The 17,540-nt window shown below is 46.7% G+C and overlaps 1 protein-coding gene across 1 annotated transcript; it reads right to left on the bottom strand.

Annotated features, from left to right (window-relative positions):
• Nucleotides 1–3,918: 3,918 nt before the first annotated feature.
• On the bottom strand, nt 3,919–10,647 carry LOC101752938 (wall-associated receptor kinase-like 22). Its single transcript, XM_022828487.1, has 4 exons — nt 9,414–10,647; nt 7,530–8,023; nt 7,148–7,290; nt 3,919–5,805 (listed from the first exon to the last, which is right to left on the bottom strand). Exons 1-4 carry the CDS (start codon nt 10,321–10,323, stop codon nt 4,509–4,511), a joined length of 2,844 nt encoding a protein of 947 aa, XP_022684222.1. The 5' UTR covers nt 10,324–10,647; the 3' UTR covers nt 3,919–4,508.
• Nucleotides 10,648–17,540: the final 6,893 nt, after the last annotated feature.

Genomic DNA, 17,540 nt, shown 5'->3' with positions numbered 1-17,540 from the left:
GGTTGAAGGAAGATGGCAACGTTCGGATAAAAGAATTGATTGGAAGATTGAAGAATGAGTACAAAGTTAATGTGCCATACAGGAGAGTGTACAAAGGTAAAAATCTTGCCATGGATCAGATTTATGGGCCTTGGGATAAAAGTTTTGACAATTTGTTTAGGTTTAAGGCCCAGATAGAGGAATCTAGTCCTGGATCATTTGTTATCATTGATCATCACACAATCAACAATAAGATCAGGTTTAATAGGCTATTCTTTGCATTGAAAGCATGTGTAGATGGATTTCTTAGAGACTGTAGACCATATCTTGCAGTAGATAGCACTTTTTTAAATGGAAGGTTCAGAGGATAGTTGTGTGTAGCTTGTGCAGTAGATGGACATAACTGGATGTACCCAATAGCTGTTGGTGTAATTGATTCAGAGACTAATGAGAATTGGGTGTGGTTCATGGAGAGGTTAAAAGAAGTAATTGGATCCCCAGATGGACTGACCTTCAGTACAGACTGTGGCCAGGCAGTGATGAATGGGGTCACTGAAGTTTTCCCTGAAGCTGAACATAGGGAGTGTATGTATCACTTAGTACAAAATTTCAAGAAAAGATTCAGTGGCAAGGTTTTTGATGACCACTTATGGGCTACCTCATATTCATGGAGCCCATATTTGTTCAACAAGCATTATACAGCTATGGCTCAAGCCAAACCTGAGGCAATGGTGTATCTACATGAAAACCACAAGAAGTTTTGGACAAGGAGCCAGTACAAGACAGGATCAAAGGTGGACTATGTCACCAACAATCTAACTGAATCATTCAACAATTGGATAAAGCCTGAAAAGGGGAAGAATATTGATGATTTACTGGACACTATAAGACAGAAGCTCTTGATTAAATGGAATCATAGGAAGAGAGTTGCCATGAAATTCACAGGGAAGATTCTGCCTCACATTGAGAAGAAACTGAGGGAAGACAGTTACAATCTTGACATTGAAGTCATCACTGATTCCCCTGATGGTGTGGCAGAGATTTGTGCTAAGGGTGGCAGTGTATATAGATTTGTGGTCAATTTACCTGAGAGAACCTGCACCTGTAGGGTTTGGCAAGGGTCAGGAATCCCTTGCAAACATGCTATTGCCTACATCACTTCAATCCCTGGTGCTAAACTAGAAGACTATGTGCATGATTACTATTCTGTCGACAAATTCAAAATTGCATATGAAGGTTCCATCCCTTGCATTCCTGACAAGAGTATGTAGCCCAACAGCACCCATGGCTTCTTCATGCACACTCCATTACTTAGGGCAACAGCTGGAGGAAGAAGAAAGAATAGGATGAAATCAGCACTTGAAGGTGGCAGCAGCAGCAGCCAGAAGGGAAGCTCAAGGAAACATGAGTGCCCAATATGCCATGAAAAAGGGCACCATTGGTATACTTGCAAGAATGGCAATCCTGAAGACATAGCTGCAATGGAGGCTCAAAGGTACAATAACTTAACTGAAATCAATGTACATTCACATTGTTTTAAAACTTATATTGAGTTGTCCTATGCAGGGATCTCCCAAAGAAAAGACTGAAAAAAGTAGCAAGTTGTAACACAGAGACAAGCATTGTGGTTGCTACTCCATCAGTGATGCAATTCCCAATAATTGAGGCTGTAGACATAGCAGCAGACAAGAAAAGGAGTAGGAAACCACCTTCTTCTTCTGGTGCCAAGAAAAGAAGTAGGAAGCCACCTTCTTCTTCTTCAGCTACAACTACAAGTACATCAACCAGGTGAGCTTATGAGCAATTCTCTTGTTATTTTCATGCACCATTTGTTATCATCTAACCTGTCATATTCGTCACAAGGTCTGGAACTGGTTCCAACGACCCAATACCATTGCAAACTGTTTTCCTAGCTCCTTATCATGAGACCTCAGTTGGCACAGTACAGATAGACCCAGTGGACACTCTCCTTATCAAGGCTGCTACACCAAGGAAGAAGACAGCAGTTAAGAATAAGCTGACACCAAAGAGGCTTCAAGTTGCAGCAGCCAGCCAAGCTACCCCATCCAGCCCTTCTTCTAATACAAGGAGCAAGAAGAAACTGCACCTGCAGTGAAAGATACCCCATCCAGCCCTTCATTGTTTATTTTGCTCTGTGATGCCATATCCAGCACTTTGGATGTGATGAAAATTGGATGTTTTGGTGGATGGAACTGATACTATTACTCAGTGATGGCATGTCATGTACTATTTGAACCTTGGTTGTAATGTGATTAAACCTGGATGTCATATACTATCTTTTGTGTCATTAGTGTTGAAGACATGATGAAATGTGATAAAACCTTAGCTGATTCATTCATTCATTCATGCATCCATCCATACATCTTGTCAATTCATACAAACACAAGCTGCTGCATAACCCTACTTCTTCATAATAGCATACAGAGCAAAGAAAATGCATACATATACCATCTTTTCTAGCCACCTAAGCTGTTGCATAACCCTATTGTCTCCCCTATTTTCCACTGCTGCATTGCCTACCACTCCAGCACCATTGGAACCATGCTGGTACATGGACAGTGGATCATGGATCAGGTGGTGCCACTGCCTGCAGGGGAACTGCCTGTAGGGGATCTGGCGCTGTAGGTGACTGCATGCCACTGTCCATCATGGACAGTGGATCATGGATCAGGTGGTGCCACTGCCTGCAGGGGAACTGCCTGTAGGGGATCTGGCGCTGTAGGTGACTGCATGCCACTGTCCATCATTTCATCCTCCCACTGATAGTATTGACAACCACCAAACTGCAAGCCAAAGAAACTGAAGCATTAGCACTTGGAAAGCAAACAAAAAAGGGCAACCAAGAATGAGCAGAGAACACAAACTGCAAAATAGGGGCACTTGTGAAATGCACGGTTTGGGTTCTTTATTGTCGTGGAGATGAATCGGTTGGCAAGCACATGACAGTTCGGGCAAAGGACCCGCTTGACCCTCCCCCCATAGCTGCTGGAAGCTTCAGACATGGGGTGCGCTAGGAGTGGATGAGAGTGAGAATGAAGGAGAGAGCAAAGGAGAGGATGAGATCCAACAGATATGGCTCAAGATGTATATATAGAGAAGCACAGAGGGTTTGGCGCCAACACCACTGCCTTTTGGCGCCAACACCACTGCCTTTTGGCGCCAAAACAACATACCTCTGAGTGGCACCGAGGCAAACAACTAAGTTCAACAGACCTTCTTTGCCTAAGGGCATTTGAGTCCATTCTCAGCACAGTTAACCACCGTTAGCAGAAAATATGGACGGAATGGCATGGAAGGACAAACCAAGTTGCACTTGGGCATACGGGTGTCAACGAACTTTTTAAGGGTATGGAGGTTAGACCCAACTTTCATAATGGCACACAGGTAAAACCCTCTCTAGCCCGTGGGCCAAATAGCCACGGCCCATTCGTTATCCTCTTCGGCTTGCCCGTTGGCTAGCAACCGGATTCACCGCCCGGGAGCCGATCCGCACCCGGTCCTCGCCGGCGGCTGCCATCGCGTTGCCCCTCCGTCCCTCCCGCGCTTGCACTCTCTCTCCGGCTGGAGAGGACGTTCGTTCCTGTATCGGGGTCGCCGCGGCGGATGTGGCCCGACGCAGCCTCTCCGCGAGCGCCGCCGGCTCAGTGCTGGCCGCTGCCTTCCTGCCGAGCTGTTCCCCATTTTGGTTGGTAGGTCGTCTTCGAGTATGCGTCATTGCTTCCCTCTTACTTAATCTCTTGGTTTATAGCTATTTTGTGACAAATTTTGCAGATCAGCTCTTTGTGAACGTTGCCGATTACTGACCGCCGCCGCCGTCCATGGGTTGCATCCGTTATCCGTAGGGCATGGTGTGGCCATGAGCCCATGACCCATCGGTGTGCTGCTTCCTTCTGTTTGTGGCTCGGATATAGGTATGGTCCTTTCAGATTATTTGCCTCCAAGCAGTGGGTCACAAACTGTGGATTACATATATGTATCTTTGGTGGCAACGAATTAGTGACATAAACATGTATACTATCCCACTTGGGCAACATTTTATGCGCTAGAATAACCTAGTACTCAGTTTAGATTCCTGGAACTTGTTGATTTGCCGAGAGATCTGGTTTCATGTCTAATCTGAAAATCAATGACGGAACAGATAGTGCATTTGTTCTGTTATTTGAATTTTTGTGCACAAATACATTATACCTAAAATAACTCTTCACATATCCAATATGCAGCAAAAAGTTTACATATATATACGCAAGTTATGAACTGCAAGAATCCAAGTACAAATGACAGATCAGTGTAATTCCAATTTGAGGCACTACATACTGCTGTATGATATTGTATAAAATAAGAAACTGTAGAGGAAATGAGGAATCCATCATCTTCTCCGCAATAAGATGTTCAGGTACATGCCTGGGTACAACACATTATTTCGATAGCACTTGTAGGAAAAGAAACATTCACTCTCACAAAAATCTTCTTGTGATGTTCTATGGAGTTCTGACGCTGACAAGAGATCCTTAGCGTGATACCCCAAAAAATGATCCGAAATCATGCTCCAAGCTACAAGAACTTTCACCCAATCTTTGGCTGTAGCGAGACTTTGAACTAGAACTTTCACCCAAGCTAATATCAAATGTCTCATATCTAGATTCAGCTCTTGTACATAGCAATGGTTGCATCTCTTCAGATTCAGAGTTATCTTGAACAACATGGCAGGAGTTTGATCTTTTTGTTCGCAAGAACTGCAGATTCATCTCGACTTGCTTCATCGTAGGTCTCTCTCCACTGTTGAGTCGCAAGCACATCTCCGCAAGAGAGGCAACACTGTTAATCTCTTCCTCGGTTGCTTCTTCACAAACCTGAGTAGCCACTATCTCTTTAATTGGCCTTGACTTTAGCTCCCAAAGAAAGTAATTAGACAAGTTCTGCTTTGACCCTGTCTCATTTGTAAAAATAGGCTCCCTTCTAAGAAGCAGTTCCACAAGTACCACACCAAAACTATATACATCACTCTTATCATTTAGCTGCCCAGTATGGTAATACTCTGGGTCTAAGTATCCAAACGTGCCTTGGACATTTGTAACAACATGAGTTTGATCAATAGGAACCAATCTAGAAGCACCAAAGTCCGAAACTTTTGCAGTATAGTTGGAATCTAACAGTATATTAGAGGACTTCACATCACGATGGAAGACTGATACAGAGGCTGCCGAGTGGAGATAGTAAAGAGCTCCTGCAGCTTCTGCAGCAATTCTTAGGCAGTCATCCCATGACAAAGAGAAACTACTACTTGAACCAGAATGTAGAATTCCAAATAATGAGCCATTGGGAACAAAGTCATACACCAGTAGTGGAACCTCTGTTTCTAGACAACATCCAAAGAGCTTTACAATATTCCGATGATTTATTTGAGAGAGAATTGCGACCTCATTAATGAATTGACTGATCTCATTGTCCTCAATTACCTTAGACCTTTTAATTGCAACAACACGTTGGTCCAATAATATGCCTTTGTACACCATGCCATGCCCTCCACGACCAAGTATTCGTGTAGGATCGAAGTTATTTGTTGCTTTTTCCAGCTCTTCCAAAGTGAAAATCTTTGTCTTGTCGGTTGCATTTTCATCTGACAATATTAGTTGTTCTAGGAGAAGTCCTTGATTTTTTTCAAAATACTTCCTTCGTAGTTGCTTTTGGATGTCCCTTTTCCATCTGCGAACAAGCACTGATGCACTTAAGCTGAGAAGTAGAATGCTGAAGCCACCACTAAGCCCAATGACAATACCTGCAACAATTACGCTCCTTAGTCTGTTTCTGCTTTAATTATCTTCTCCATCTTAGTTGTCAAATTACTGTTTAATAAAGCTCACCTAATAGAAGATTTTGCCGTTTTATTGGAGTGCAATGCATTATCGTAGTATCATACTGTGTTTTGTCTGGGCAACTGGTGCAATAGTATCCTCCTACAGTATTTTGGCATACTCCTCTGCATATTCCTGGTGTGAGACACTCATCAATATCTGCAACCACATTTTAGTTAGGTGAGGGAAATTTACAAAGCGAAGCTAATACCGAATATAGAAACTTCATGTTTGCTTTGGAGGAATATAAATTTCTATGTTAATTTGAAAATCTATAACTGTCCATGCCAATTGGAGAGGAGAGAAAAGTTGGAATTTTTTCTAATCCGCCTGAACTTAGAATAGCTATAGTTAGATTCTCAGAACCCATTTTGTGATGTAGAAAACTTGGCTATTGGATTTCTTGGTGGAGAAACAAAGAAGGATACGGAAGATCCCACTTTTTTTCCTCGAACAACGCAGGAGAACTGTGTATCATTTCATTAAGAAGGGAGAGAAATATGTACAAAGGAGAGGCCAAGAGACCTCTTCAGGACACACTCCACACACCCAAGAAGCTAAACTAAGTTGCAATTGTGCCACACTCCAGGATCTTAGGTGACCTCGACCAAAAGAGATCCCACATTTGGGGCCAAGAGAATCTTCATATAGGAATATGGTTTGAAAAGTATTCTTTTTTTCTCACCGGTAGTCCAGAGTGAATTTCAGTTTAGCCACAGATTTATGTCACTGAAGTGCAGACAAATCCTAATTTTTAGAGGAGAAACTAAGCCAGTAACACAGCAGGGAGAGACACCATTCAGTTCCAAAAATATAAAGGGTCATTTGCAATTATTCCGCACTTTGATCTCTAAGTGCATGGTTACCCTCCATTCAGTCACCATTGCCCCTGGTTTAGCCACTTTTTGCCATCAAAGTACACAAAACTAGGGGCGACTGTGTTGACTTGGTCAAAGCAGGCCAATGAGGCAAAGTTAAAAAAATGGAAACGTGCGGTTATAAAGTTGTTCCAAACATAAATCAGTTGTAAATATTTAAAGTTTAGGTCACCAGTGTATTGACTTCAGTCTGGTCAGTGGTTAACTTGCGATGGTCCCCATCATTGTTCACTGAAATCTGCCAAAAAATGAAAATACAGGGCAGGATTCTGCTCTCCAGATGGCCTAAAAGATTCAAAGTTCTGACATGCAAGGAGGGTTGTCAATTTTGAGGCATGGAGTCAGAACTTTTATTCATGCAGAATAAAGTGCAGTTTCCAAAAGAACAAATGAAAACGAAGATATCCAAAAAATTACAACTTTAAAGCATAAACTTCCAATATTGAACCTGCAGCAGCTGCAACTGCAGCAAGCCAACAACATGTCCAGCATCTGCAGCTGGGCAGAAGCGTGCAGCACTTGCACCCGAGCAGCTTGCTGTGCAGCTGCAGCACAAGCTGCTGCAAATAAGCAGAAGCTAACAGGCTGATACCGATATGTTTTGAGAAATTGAAACTGAATTGGACAATCTAATTCACTCCCTGCTGTTTTAGCTATGGGTACTCTCCGAAATGCAATCAGTTGTTGAACTAAAATGGCTAGGATCTCAATGACATAAAACGTATGTGCACTGTGTGTGTTTGTACTCTCCAGAATGCAATCAATTGTTAAACCAAAATGGTTAGGATATCCAAAACACAAGGCAGAGGGAGATCGAACCTTGGCAGCCATTCTGTACGTATGGATTTCCTTGAAAGCCAGACATACATTTGCATCGATAACCAATGTAACCTTCTGTTGAGTTTACGCCCAAACATATGCTATGGATGCTAACACATGCATATCCTGAGTAGTTCTGCTTTGCCTCCTTGCAGGTCAGATTGGCAACGGCCCATTGCACAGAGGATGATTCCCCTGAACCAATATAGAGACCAGGTTGCTTAGGTATATACACCCTAAACAACTCCTGTTCATAAATTGATCTGTACTTAATGCCTACAAGCCCTTCATTGATGTTTATATATGCCACCTGATGTTCATCATCAAACTGGAGACTGGAAGATGTCGCATTTGTGCAGTTGAGATGAAATAGCTTCCTTGCAAAACAACCTTCTTCTAAGCCAAAAGGGAACGGGACACTGATGTTACCACATGATCGCTGGCAATTAACCTTTTGTTCAAATGGATTATATCCTGATTTTGACAAATTCGGAAGTGGCCAACGTTAGAGAATATCCAAGTTATTTTTGCTAAAATAAGGTTAGGCACTTGACCAAGCCATGGTGTTGCAACCAACTTATTATGTATTCACAATCAGCATGACTGAGGTAATACACACGCTTTATGTGAAGGTTTCATCAATGTCATTTTCACCATGTGTGTGCATGTACAGTAACCCCCATCATACATGCCTCAGTTTTAGTGCGCTCTTATCTTATATTTGTTGCAATATCATTCCCATGGAATCTCAAGGCATTCTGACGCGCTGAGCATATACATGCATATTCCTAAAAGTATGAGTTTTCTTTTAATTTTTCTTTTATGCAAGTTCCTTATATGCCACTGTACTTTTGCAAAATCACATGTTCTGTAAAAAGAACGGTGGACAATCTTAACAAGAAAATAAGCTTCTCCCTTCATTCTGGAATAATCTGTCCATAGTAAACCATGCGGACTAAGTACTAGTTTCAAGTAAAAGTTAATGTGAAATCAATATCCATATGATACAATCCCTTTTCTTCTTTCAAAGCATTTAATTTGGGTTAGTGAGTTAAATATTGCAATAACTACACTATAGTTATATTCCCAATGGACAATAAACATTGTGAAATGTTTTCTCCCAAGGCCATGGACCAACATTGTGGAATATAGGGAGTATACAAGACCACAAGGAGGTTGAAGCAGATTGATTGAGAGCAAACTAATTAAAAAATCAATCTTTGTTGGAAAATAAGACCATTCCTTTGTTTCCATATTAACCCTATAGAAGAACAGGGTTACTTCTTACAATCCTTGTTTCCAGAATGTAAAGAGGGTCTACTTGGTTGGAAAATAAAACTATTCCTTTGTTTACATATGTGCCTAGCAATGAGAAAATCCCCATGAAGAATGAGATGTTTGAGATGTGTCATGATTTGCTATCATAGCTAATGAGATGTTTGAGATGTGTCATAGTTTGCTAGCATAGCTAACCCTTCACTGCCCCAATTAACCCAGAAATCTACGGTTGCGCCTGGTTATTCCTAGATGGAAACAAAGACAAACTTAAGGCAATATGATGATAGACGGGCATGTATAACTTTAATAATATAGAAAAATGTACAACCTGGAAATAAGTCTCTGAACATCAACATGCTCTCCGAAAACACAACTTTACTGCTAGCAGTTTTTATTGTTCTTTATTTGTAAACTGTTGAAATTGTGTCAGTATAAAAATATGTTCGAGGGTCAATATACATGTATATTTTCCATGTATCCAATCTGAATATCCATTAAAGATTGATACCCACAGATTTAGGAATTTGCCTACACATATCTCAAACATCATATGTTATACAAAAGAACAGCATGGACTATGGAATACCTTTGTCTCGTGAGCAGCCATTGGGTATATATGGGTTGCCCCCATACCCACCATCACAACTGCAGAGATATCCAAGATCTGAGGTCTCCAAGCTGTCATAGCATGTACTGTTGTTACTTACACAGGCATAGTTCGTCCTATTATCCAAGGTGCTGGCACATGTCGGTTGGTCCACAATACTCCATGCGATGTAGGCATACGCAGAAGTTACATTGATGCTGTCCCATAGGGAGCTTCGGTTAGTGTTTGGCACAAGCTCACCTCTATTGTGGAGGACGAACTTCAACTGGAATGCTCGAAGATAAGTCTCAAACTCGATGGAGCAACATCCAGTTCCATTGCAGTTCTGCCTAGCATCCTTGTCCGTGATTTCTGCATCATCAGGACAGGTAACTCTACAGAGCCTCACATCTGCATTTATGTCTTGGTCTAGCCAGTATGCATCGAAATTACAGCCGGTGATGTTTAGCTCCACGTAGTCAAGAGTGAAAGATCTTCCAGGAGCTTTCCAGGACATGTCGTACACATCGACGCCCTGTCTCATGGAGATGGCTGTGGAAAATCTGACTGAGAACTCCGTGTCAATGAAGCCATTGATGCTTCCATAATCACTAACATCAATATCATCGATAACCTCTGTGGTAAGATCCTGAAGGTACAGCTTTGGGTGTTGTGTGGTATTGTTGCAGGTGAGATTGAAGTCCGGATTCCGGAAACAGTTTGAGCCGATGCCAAATGGGTAGTCAAATGTGAGGTTGCCACAACTTTTTGGACAACCGGGGGAATACATGGCACTGGAGGGATGAGTATTGTTGCTACCTTGACTTGTTAGGACACCAGAAGCTTGCTCAGCAGGAGTTGCAATGAAAATAAGCAGGAGAAGATAAAACAGTAAATCAAATAGCCTCATCTCCACCAGTGCTTAACTTCTGAAACTTGACAAAAAAAATGAAGCTTATATTCTGGAAGTTCTTGAATAAACAAACTAGTAGTTCAGAAGAAGGTCCAGATAGCCGTTGCCTTGCCGGTGTACCAAGTGCAAGCATGCATGGCAAAGTGGAGATACAAGTACCCAAAGGTGAAGGGGTACTGGACCTTTGTGCAGACCCTTATATAGCCAGCTTTTTCCTTAATCGCATCCAACAGCTATGATTTTCTTGAGACGTGGCACAACAAAAATAACAAGTTCAAAACATTGAATTGGATGAACTCTGCTATTAATTAAACTATATGAATGAACCGTAGTTTTACAATTTACACACAAATAGGAAATTATGCAAATGATTGTCATTCACGTACTCTTCAATAGGTCCTCTTACTTCCCATTATTTGTCTAAATTGGAACCTCTAGTTTACAAATTATATTAGCTTTTCAAACTTTTTATACTCACGATTATGTGTTGTGCACATTCAATAATAACAAGATAATAAATGAATCTGACTTTTCAGGATGGGGGAAACATAGTTCTTCTGCGAGAGGGAAAACAGATTATGTATAAGAGAAATTTTAGAATGGATGGAAAAAATGAGAGCCGTCCATCCCGAAAAATCTAATAATTATTGGCAGATGGAAACAAGAGAAAATGAGGATTTCAAATATTTCTAGTTAGTCGATGCTTACTGTTTCCATCTGCTCAGTTAGCGTCAAAGAACTTGTCCACAAGAAAACTTTCCAGTCAATTTAGGCCCATGTCCATTTCCGCTATTACTTTTCTCAGCCTTCAAAGACCACACAATAAGATCGGACTATTTGATGGCTGGCTAGTTAGTCGATCCATGTGCCAATAATTTTTCCAATGATTCCAACTCTTCGCAATGCAGATCACTCGACTGTAGGTCAGACCACCAGACAGAAGATAATATGGAGATTATATTGCTCACTCACCATCATTTATACATTTTGTCTTCAAAATAATTTTTTGGAATTTGGGGAACGGACCAACTGAAATGGCACAATGTTCTATTAGTTTCTAGTGTAGGTTTGCTTAGCCTATGAGACCACCTTGATGGGCTGTAATAGAAATTGTATTCCAGAACATGAACCAATTTAGCCATGTTGGATCTATGGTTCATAAAATTAACCTATCTGTGTTCACTGGCAGAAGCTTCATGGACTCATCATGTCCTTGAATTGGAAGAATAGATCATGACTAATGACTGGAATAGGAACATCATTACTAAATAGCGAAAGACAGTCCAGATCCCAAAACTCCAGATGCACAGTTCAAGCAATCAAGTAGTAATTACTACTCATCTACTCCCTCCAGTCACAAATAAGTGACATTTTAAACATTGAATTATCTCCAAAACAAAACTTTGGCCACTAATTTTTGTAATATATTTGTAATACATAGCAAAGTGCATCACGCAACTACTTTTTGATAAAATTCTACTCGTACCATTTTCAAATATCACAAACTCAACGATACAAAATAGTTTGTAATGTAAGTTTGTAAACAACTCTAAAGAGACGTGTGGTCAGTCAGCACTACAGCAAAGTTCAAACAATTGCGGCTGGATTAACTAAATACTGGAAGTAATTCATGACTGGAAATTCGAACCAGTCACAGGTGTTTGTTTATAGAAGAAACTTCCATCCTGGTGCCACAACTTTCTAGTAAGTTTCTAACCCATGGTAAGGGGCTGTGGAACAATTGTATAGATCATGACTATCCTTACATAGTTACATGACAGGTTTTCTATGGCTGGTCAATCTGAATCCCAACATTCAACTTGGTACGTGATCAAGAGTACTTGTGAGGTTACCTTATAGGCATGTCCTGTTTGAATTTGTCCCATGGCTTAGGTCAGTACAAGTGGACTCTAAAGCTACTTTATACGGGAGACCCTAGTGAGGGCAAATCAGTTGTTTACCAGTTTCTGTAAATTTCTGTCGGACCTGTAGGTTTCACCAGGTAAGTTTCAAACTGTGACTTGTAATCGAAACATTAGTAAGGTTGATCTATATTTTGATCTGTATTCAACAATCAACACCCAATTCATCTGTACTATCTAACTTCTTTTTCTCACAAATTCTAAACTTTCCTCAGATCATATTCGATTCCGAAATAAATTAACGAAATTCATCCAAACTTATCTAAATTTGATTATTCATGAGGATTTTGGACTTAAAAATGTTTACCCTGGTCCCAATATGGTAATATATAGTTTGTTCTGATAGAATAAGTCATGTGTGTTGGGTGTGTGTTTTTATCTATCTATGTATCTATGTACGCTTTATCTACTTAGATACCATTTAGATGCTTTTTAGATGCTTTGCTTTGTTTCCAAGCCACTTACCCATAGTTGGCCTATATGTACCCTAAAGACCCTCTGTGGGAGTACCATGGCCTATATGTACCCTAAAGACCCTTTGTGGGAGGGTTAATAAGAAAGTGATCCATTTGGGCCAACAATTGTTATCTAGAGCCCATATTTCTCATCATCTCTCTCCTCCCACCTGTGCTACCTCTTTGCCTGTGAGAACCCGAAACCCTAGGACCCGCAGGGGGCCCACAAGGCAGCGGCGGTGGCGCAGCTTCTCCGGCCAGATCCGGCTGGTGGGGATCTTTTCCCACCTGTCCCGCACACGATCTGGCGGCAGCGAGCGTTCCGGCGGCGGATCGAGGCGGTAGGAGCGCAGCGGCTGCTGCTTGGCTCGGGCTCGAGCAGCACGACAGCTCGCGGGCAGCGGCGGCCAGGGGCAGCGTGCGCGCGGACGGTGGCGCGCGAGGCATGCAGGCGGCGCGCGGCGGCAGCTGCTCGGGCGCGGGCATGGGCGGCGCGCAGCGGCCAGGCGCGGGCGGCATGCGTGTCGCACACGGGCGGGCAGCGACTGGCAGCAGGCGGCGTGTAGGTGGCCAGGAGCAGAGGTATGACTAGCAGCAGGCACCCTTCTTCCCCGACCTCTTCCTTGACATGGCAGGCTCCACGCGGCCGGCAGGAGGCGCGGGCGGTGCTGGTCAAGCGGCCGGCACAGCTTCGGCGACCGGAATAGCACCTGCGGATGATGCGGGGCATGCGGCTGGCGCGCTACCAGTGCACCTGGCTCGCTCCCCGGCCCGCTCGCGAGCCTCACGGGCCTCTTCCTCCCACCACTCGGCTACGACCAATGGGCAGCGCCGCAGGGCGGCAGCGGCGGAGGAGCAGTGGCGGGAGAAGGCCGCAGCGACAGCAGCGTGGCTGCGTGACGAAGAGGCACGAGAGGCGGCTGCAGCTCGGGCAACGCGCGCGGCGGCTTCGGAGGCCGCGGCGGCGCGTGCGGCCGAGGCAGCCCGCGTAGCCATGGAGCAGGCACAAGCGGCAGCAGCGGCCGCCACCCAGCGACGTCTGGAGGCGGACTGGCTGCGCGAGAAGGCAGAGGCGACGCGTGAGATGGCACGTCGTGATGAGATGGAGCTGAGGCGCGCCGGTGCAGGGCACCAGTGTCGAGACGCAGGGCGACTGTCCCGAGCCGGAGGAGGCGGATCGGCGGCGGAACGTGGGTGTGGACCGGTGGGTCCAGGACCTGCGTCGAGGCGCGGACGGTGGGCGTCCTCGGAGCAGGAGGAGCTCCATCCACGAGTCCGGCCTCTACTCCGACTATGACTCCAACCTCGACTCCGGGCACCGACCCCCAAGGGTCGTGAACACCATCATCCAAGAGTCCGTTGGCAGCACGCAGTGGCCGATGTTGACGAAGACCAACTACATGGAGTGGTTCTCGGTGATGAAGGTGAAGCTCCAGGTATGGCAGATATGGGACGTGGTCTCCAGCCTGATGCAGCAGCTGGAGTGGTACAGCGACGACGAGATCAACGAGGAGAAAGCCGTGGCGAAGTTCCTACGCATCGTCCCGAAGAATTACTCGCAGCTCGCTATCTTCATCGAGACGCTGCTAGACCTCTCGACGTTTTCGATTGAGGAGTTGATGGGGCGACTCAAGGCATTCAACGATCACGAGGCGTCTGGCGGGCCCGTCACCATCGGTGGCAAGCTCCACCTTACTGAGGAGCAGTGGATCGTCCGCCAAAGGGAACGGAAGAAGGAGGTGCCTTCTTCCTCGACAGGCGGCTGCAAGCGAGGCAAGCCGCGCAAGGCATCCAAGGCGCGAGGAGACGCCCAGGGCGGTGCCGCTGGCGAGCGCAAGCCAGCACGAGACGACAAGTGCCACAACCGTGGCAGGACTGGCCACTGGGGCGGCCAGGCCCACGTCGCGCAGGGTGGGGAGGAGGAGGAGCCGGCTCTGTTCTTGGCTCACGGGACCATCAAGCTACTTCTAGCGGCATCAGCCGCGACGGCTCTCCTCCACCTCGACGAGACGAGCGCACACGTCTTCCTCGGCGATGGCTGGTTCCTCGATAGTGGTGCCACGCACCACATGACCGGGCGCAGGGAGTATTTCTCCGACCTGAACGTCAACGTACACAGCTTCGTCAAGTTCAGCGACTCTTCGGCCGTGGACATCAAGGGCATCGGCTCCGTTGTTCTCGTCGCCAAGATTGGCGAGCACCGACTCCTCACTGGAGTCTTCTACATCCCCGCACTGAGAAACTCAATCATCAGCCTTGGGCATTCTACATCCCCGCATTGAGAAACTCGATCATCAGCCTTGGGCAGCTGGATGAGAGTGGCTAGCGTGTGGAGATCGACGGCGAAGTGCTCCGGATTGGGGATCGACGACAGCGCCTACTCCCCAACGTGGAGAGAGGGACCAACTGCCTCTACGTCCTCTACACGGAGGTGGCGTAGCCCCTCTGCCTTGCTACTCACCATGACAACGAGGCTTGGCGGTGGAACGAGCGCTTTGGGCACCTTCACTTCGAGGCCCTGAAGCACTGAAGCAGCTCAACGTCGAGGAGATGGTGCGGGGCATGCCATGCGTCGACCACGTGGAGTAGCTCTGTGACATCTACATCGTGATGAAGCAGAGGCGATGCCCCTTCCCTCGCTAGGTGAGCTTCCGAGCCAAGGAGTGGCTCGAGCTATTGCACGGCAACCTTTGCGAGCCGGTGACGCCAGCTACACCTGGAGGACGGCGCTACTTCCTACTACTCGTCGACGACGTCTCCCGGTACATGTGGGTGGTCCTCCTCGACACCAAGGGAGCTGCTGTGGACGACATCAAGCACGTTCAAGCTGCTACGGAGAACAAGTGTGGTCACAAGCTGCGCATGCTGCGCACCGACAATGGCGGCTGAGTTCGCGTCGTACTGCACCAATGAGGGGATCCAGCGCCACTACTCCACGCCATACACCCCGCAGCAGAATGGCATCATCGAGCGACGCAACCAAACATTGGAGGCCATGGCTCGAGCCCTCCTCAAGCAGAGGAGGATGCCGGTCATCTTTTGGGGAGAGGTGGTGCTAACGGCCGTCTACATCCTCAACCGCTCGCCCACAAAGACTCAACAGCATGACACCATACAAGGCTTGGCATGGGCGCAAGCCGGCGGTTGCCCACCTCCTCATCTTCGGCTGCCTCGCGTATGTCAAGGAGCTGGGCCACGTCGGCAAGCTCGACGGCAGGAGCACCCTAGGTGTGTTCATCGGCTACACAGAGGGGGTGAAGGCCTATCGCATCCTCAACCCGGAGACACAGTGTGTGCGCACGGTGTGCGATGTTTTGTTCGACGAAGGGCGAGGTTGGGTGTGGGGCAAGATGGTGGATGACGGCTCAACTCCAACATAGGACGACTTCACCGTCGACTATGTCCACTCTGAGGGAGCTGGGGGAGTGGGCAGCTCTTCTTCGCCGAGCGTGCCTACTCCAGTTCCCGGGTCTCCACCGACTCCGGTGAGTACTACTCCGGCTGCGACGAGCTCTCCACCGCCACCACCACAGCCGGCCACGCCACACGCCCCTGCACCGGCAGCTACTTCTCAAGGCATGCCTGCACTAGCACTGGCTCACGACGAGCACAGCCCAGTGGAGTTCGCCACTCCGCTCTCTCATGACGAGGACCGCATCGACGCGTACCACGACGGTGAGCCTTTGAGGTATCGCACCGTGGAGGACATCCTCGGCAACTAGCCGGTGCCGGGACTGGTGCCTCACGACTTGGAGGCAGAGCTACACCTCACGTACGATGACGGCGAGCCTCGCTCCTTAGCTGAGGCTAAGGGACACGCGGCATGGCGCACCGCGATGAAGCTAGAGATGGAAGCTGTTGAGAAGAACCAGACTTGGGAGCTGGCTGATCTTCCTCCCGGTCACCGCGCGATCACCCTTAAGTGGGTGTACAAGCTGAAGAAGGATGAAACTGGCATGTGGGTTTGTGCAGCAGGAGGGAGTTGACTTCGACGATGCTTTCGTTCCTGTTGCAGGGATGGAGTTCGTGAGTCTGCTCCTCGCGTTGGCAGCCCAGGAGGGTTGGCGCGTCCACCACATGGATGTCAAGTTGGCATTTCTCAACGGTGACTTGAAGGAGGAAGTCTACGTCCACCAGCCATTGGGATTCATTATCCCCGACAAGGAGGACAAGGTGCTACGCCTGTGCAAGGCCCTCTACGGCTTGCGGCAGGCACCGCGAGCTTGAATGCCAAGTTGGATTCCACCCTAAAGACTATCGGCTTCGAGCAAAGCCCGCACAAGGTGGTCATCTACCGGCGCGGCAACGGAGGCAATGCTCTGCTGGTGGGCGTCTACGTCGATGATCTGGTGATCACAGGCACCAAGGATGAGGAGGTGTAAGCGTTTAAGGAGGAGATGAAGGCTGCCTTTCAGATGAGTGACTTGGGGCCTCTCTCTTTCTACCTGGGGATCGAGGTGCACCGGGACGATTCCGGCATCACACTTCGATAGACCGCCTACTCCAAGCGTGTCATTGAGCTGGGTAGACTCACCGACTGCAACCCAGCTCTTACTCCGATGGAGGAGAGGCTAAAGCTGAGCCACGACAGCACGACTAAGGAGGTGGATGCTACACAGTACCGACGGTTTGTGGGGAGCCTTTGCTACCTCGCCCACACACGATTGGACTTGGTGTTCTCCGTCAGCTACATCAGTCGGTTCATGCAGCAACCGACGACGGAGCACATGCAAGCCATCAAGAGGATCCTCCGCTACGTTGTCGGGACTCTCGACTATGGCCTCCACTACCCGAGGTGTCCCGGGGCGGCACACTTCATCGGCTACAGTGATAGCGA

This window comes from Setaria italica, chromosome VII (assembly GCF_000263155.2).
Source record: "Setaria italica strain Yugu1 chromosome VII, Setaria_italica_v2.0, whole genome shotgun sequence".
NCBI lineage: Eukaryota > Viridiplantae > Streptophyta > Magnoliopsida > Poales > Poaceae > Setaria > Setaria italica.
The sequence above is the reverse complement of the archived record's forward strand: the minus strand, read 5'-3'. Positions and strand labels throughout refer to the sequence as shown.

Excerpts from the sequence above, each read along its gene's own strand:
- LOC101752938 (XM_022828487.1), bottom strand. The coding sequence starts at position 10,323 with ATGAGGCTATTTGATTTACTGTTTTATCTTCTCCTGCTTATTTTCATT. Across the intron at positions 8,024-9,413 it reads TGGCTGCTCACGAGACAAAG|GATATAATCCATTTGAACAA; the intron begins GTATTCCATAGT and ends TGTCAAAATCAG. Across the intron at positions 7,291-7,529 it reads GTTCGATCTCCCTCTGCCTT|CAGCTTGTGCTGCAGCTGCA; the intron begins GTGTTTTGGATA and ends GCTTATTTGCAG.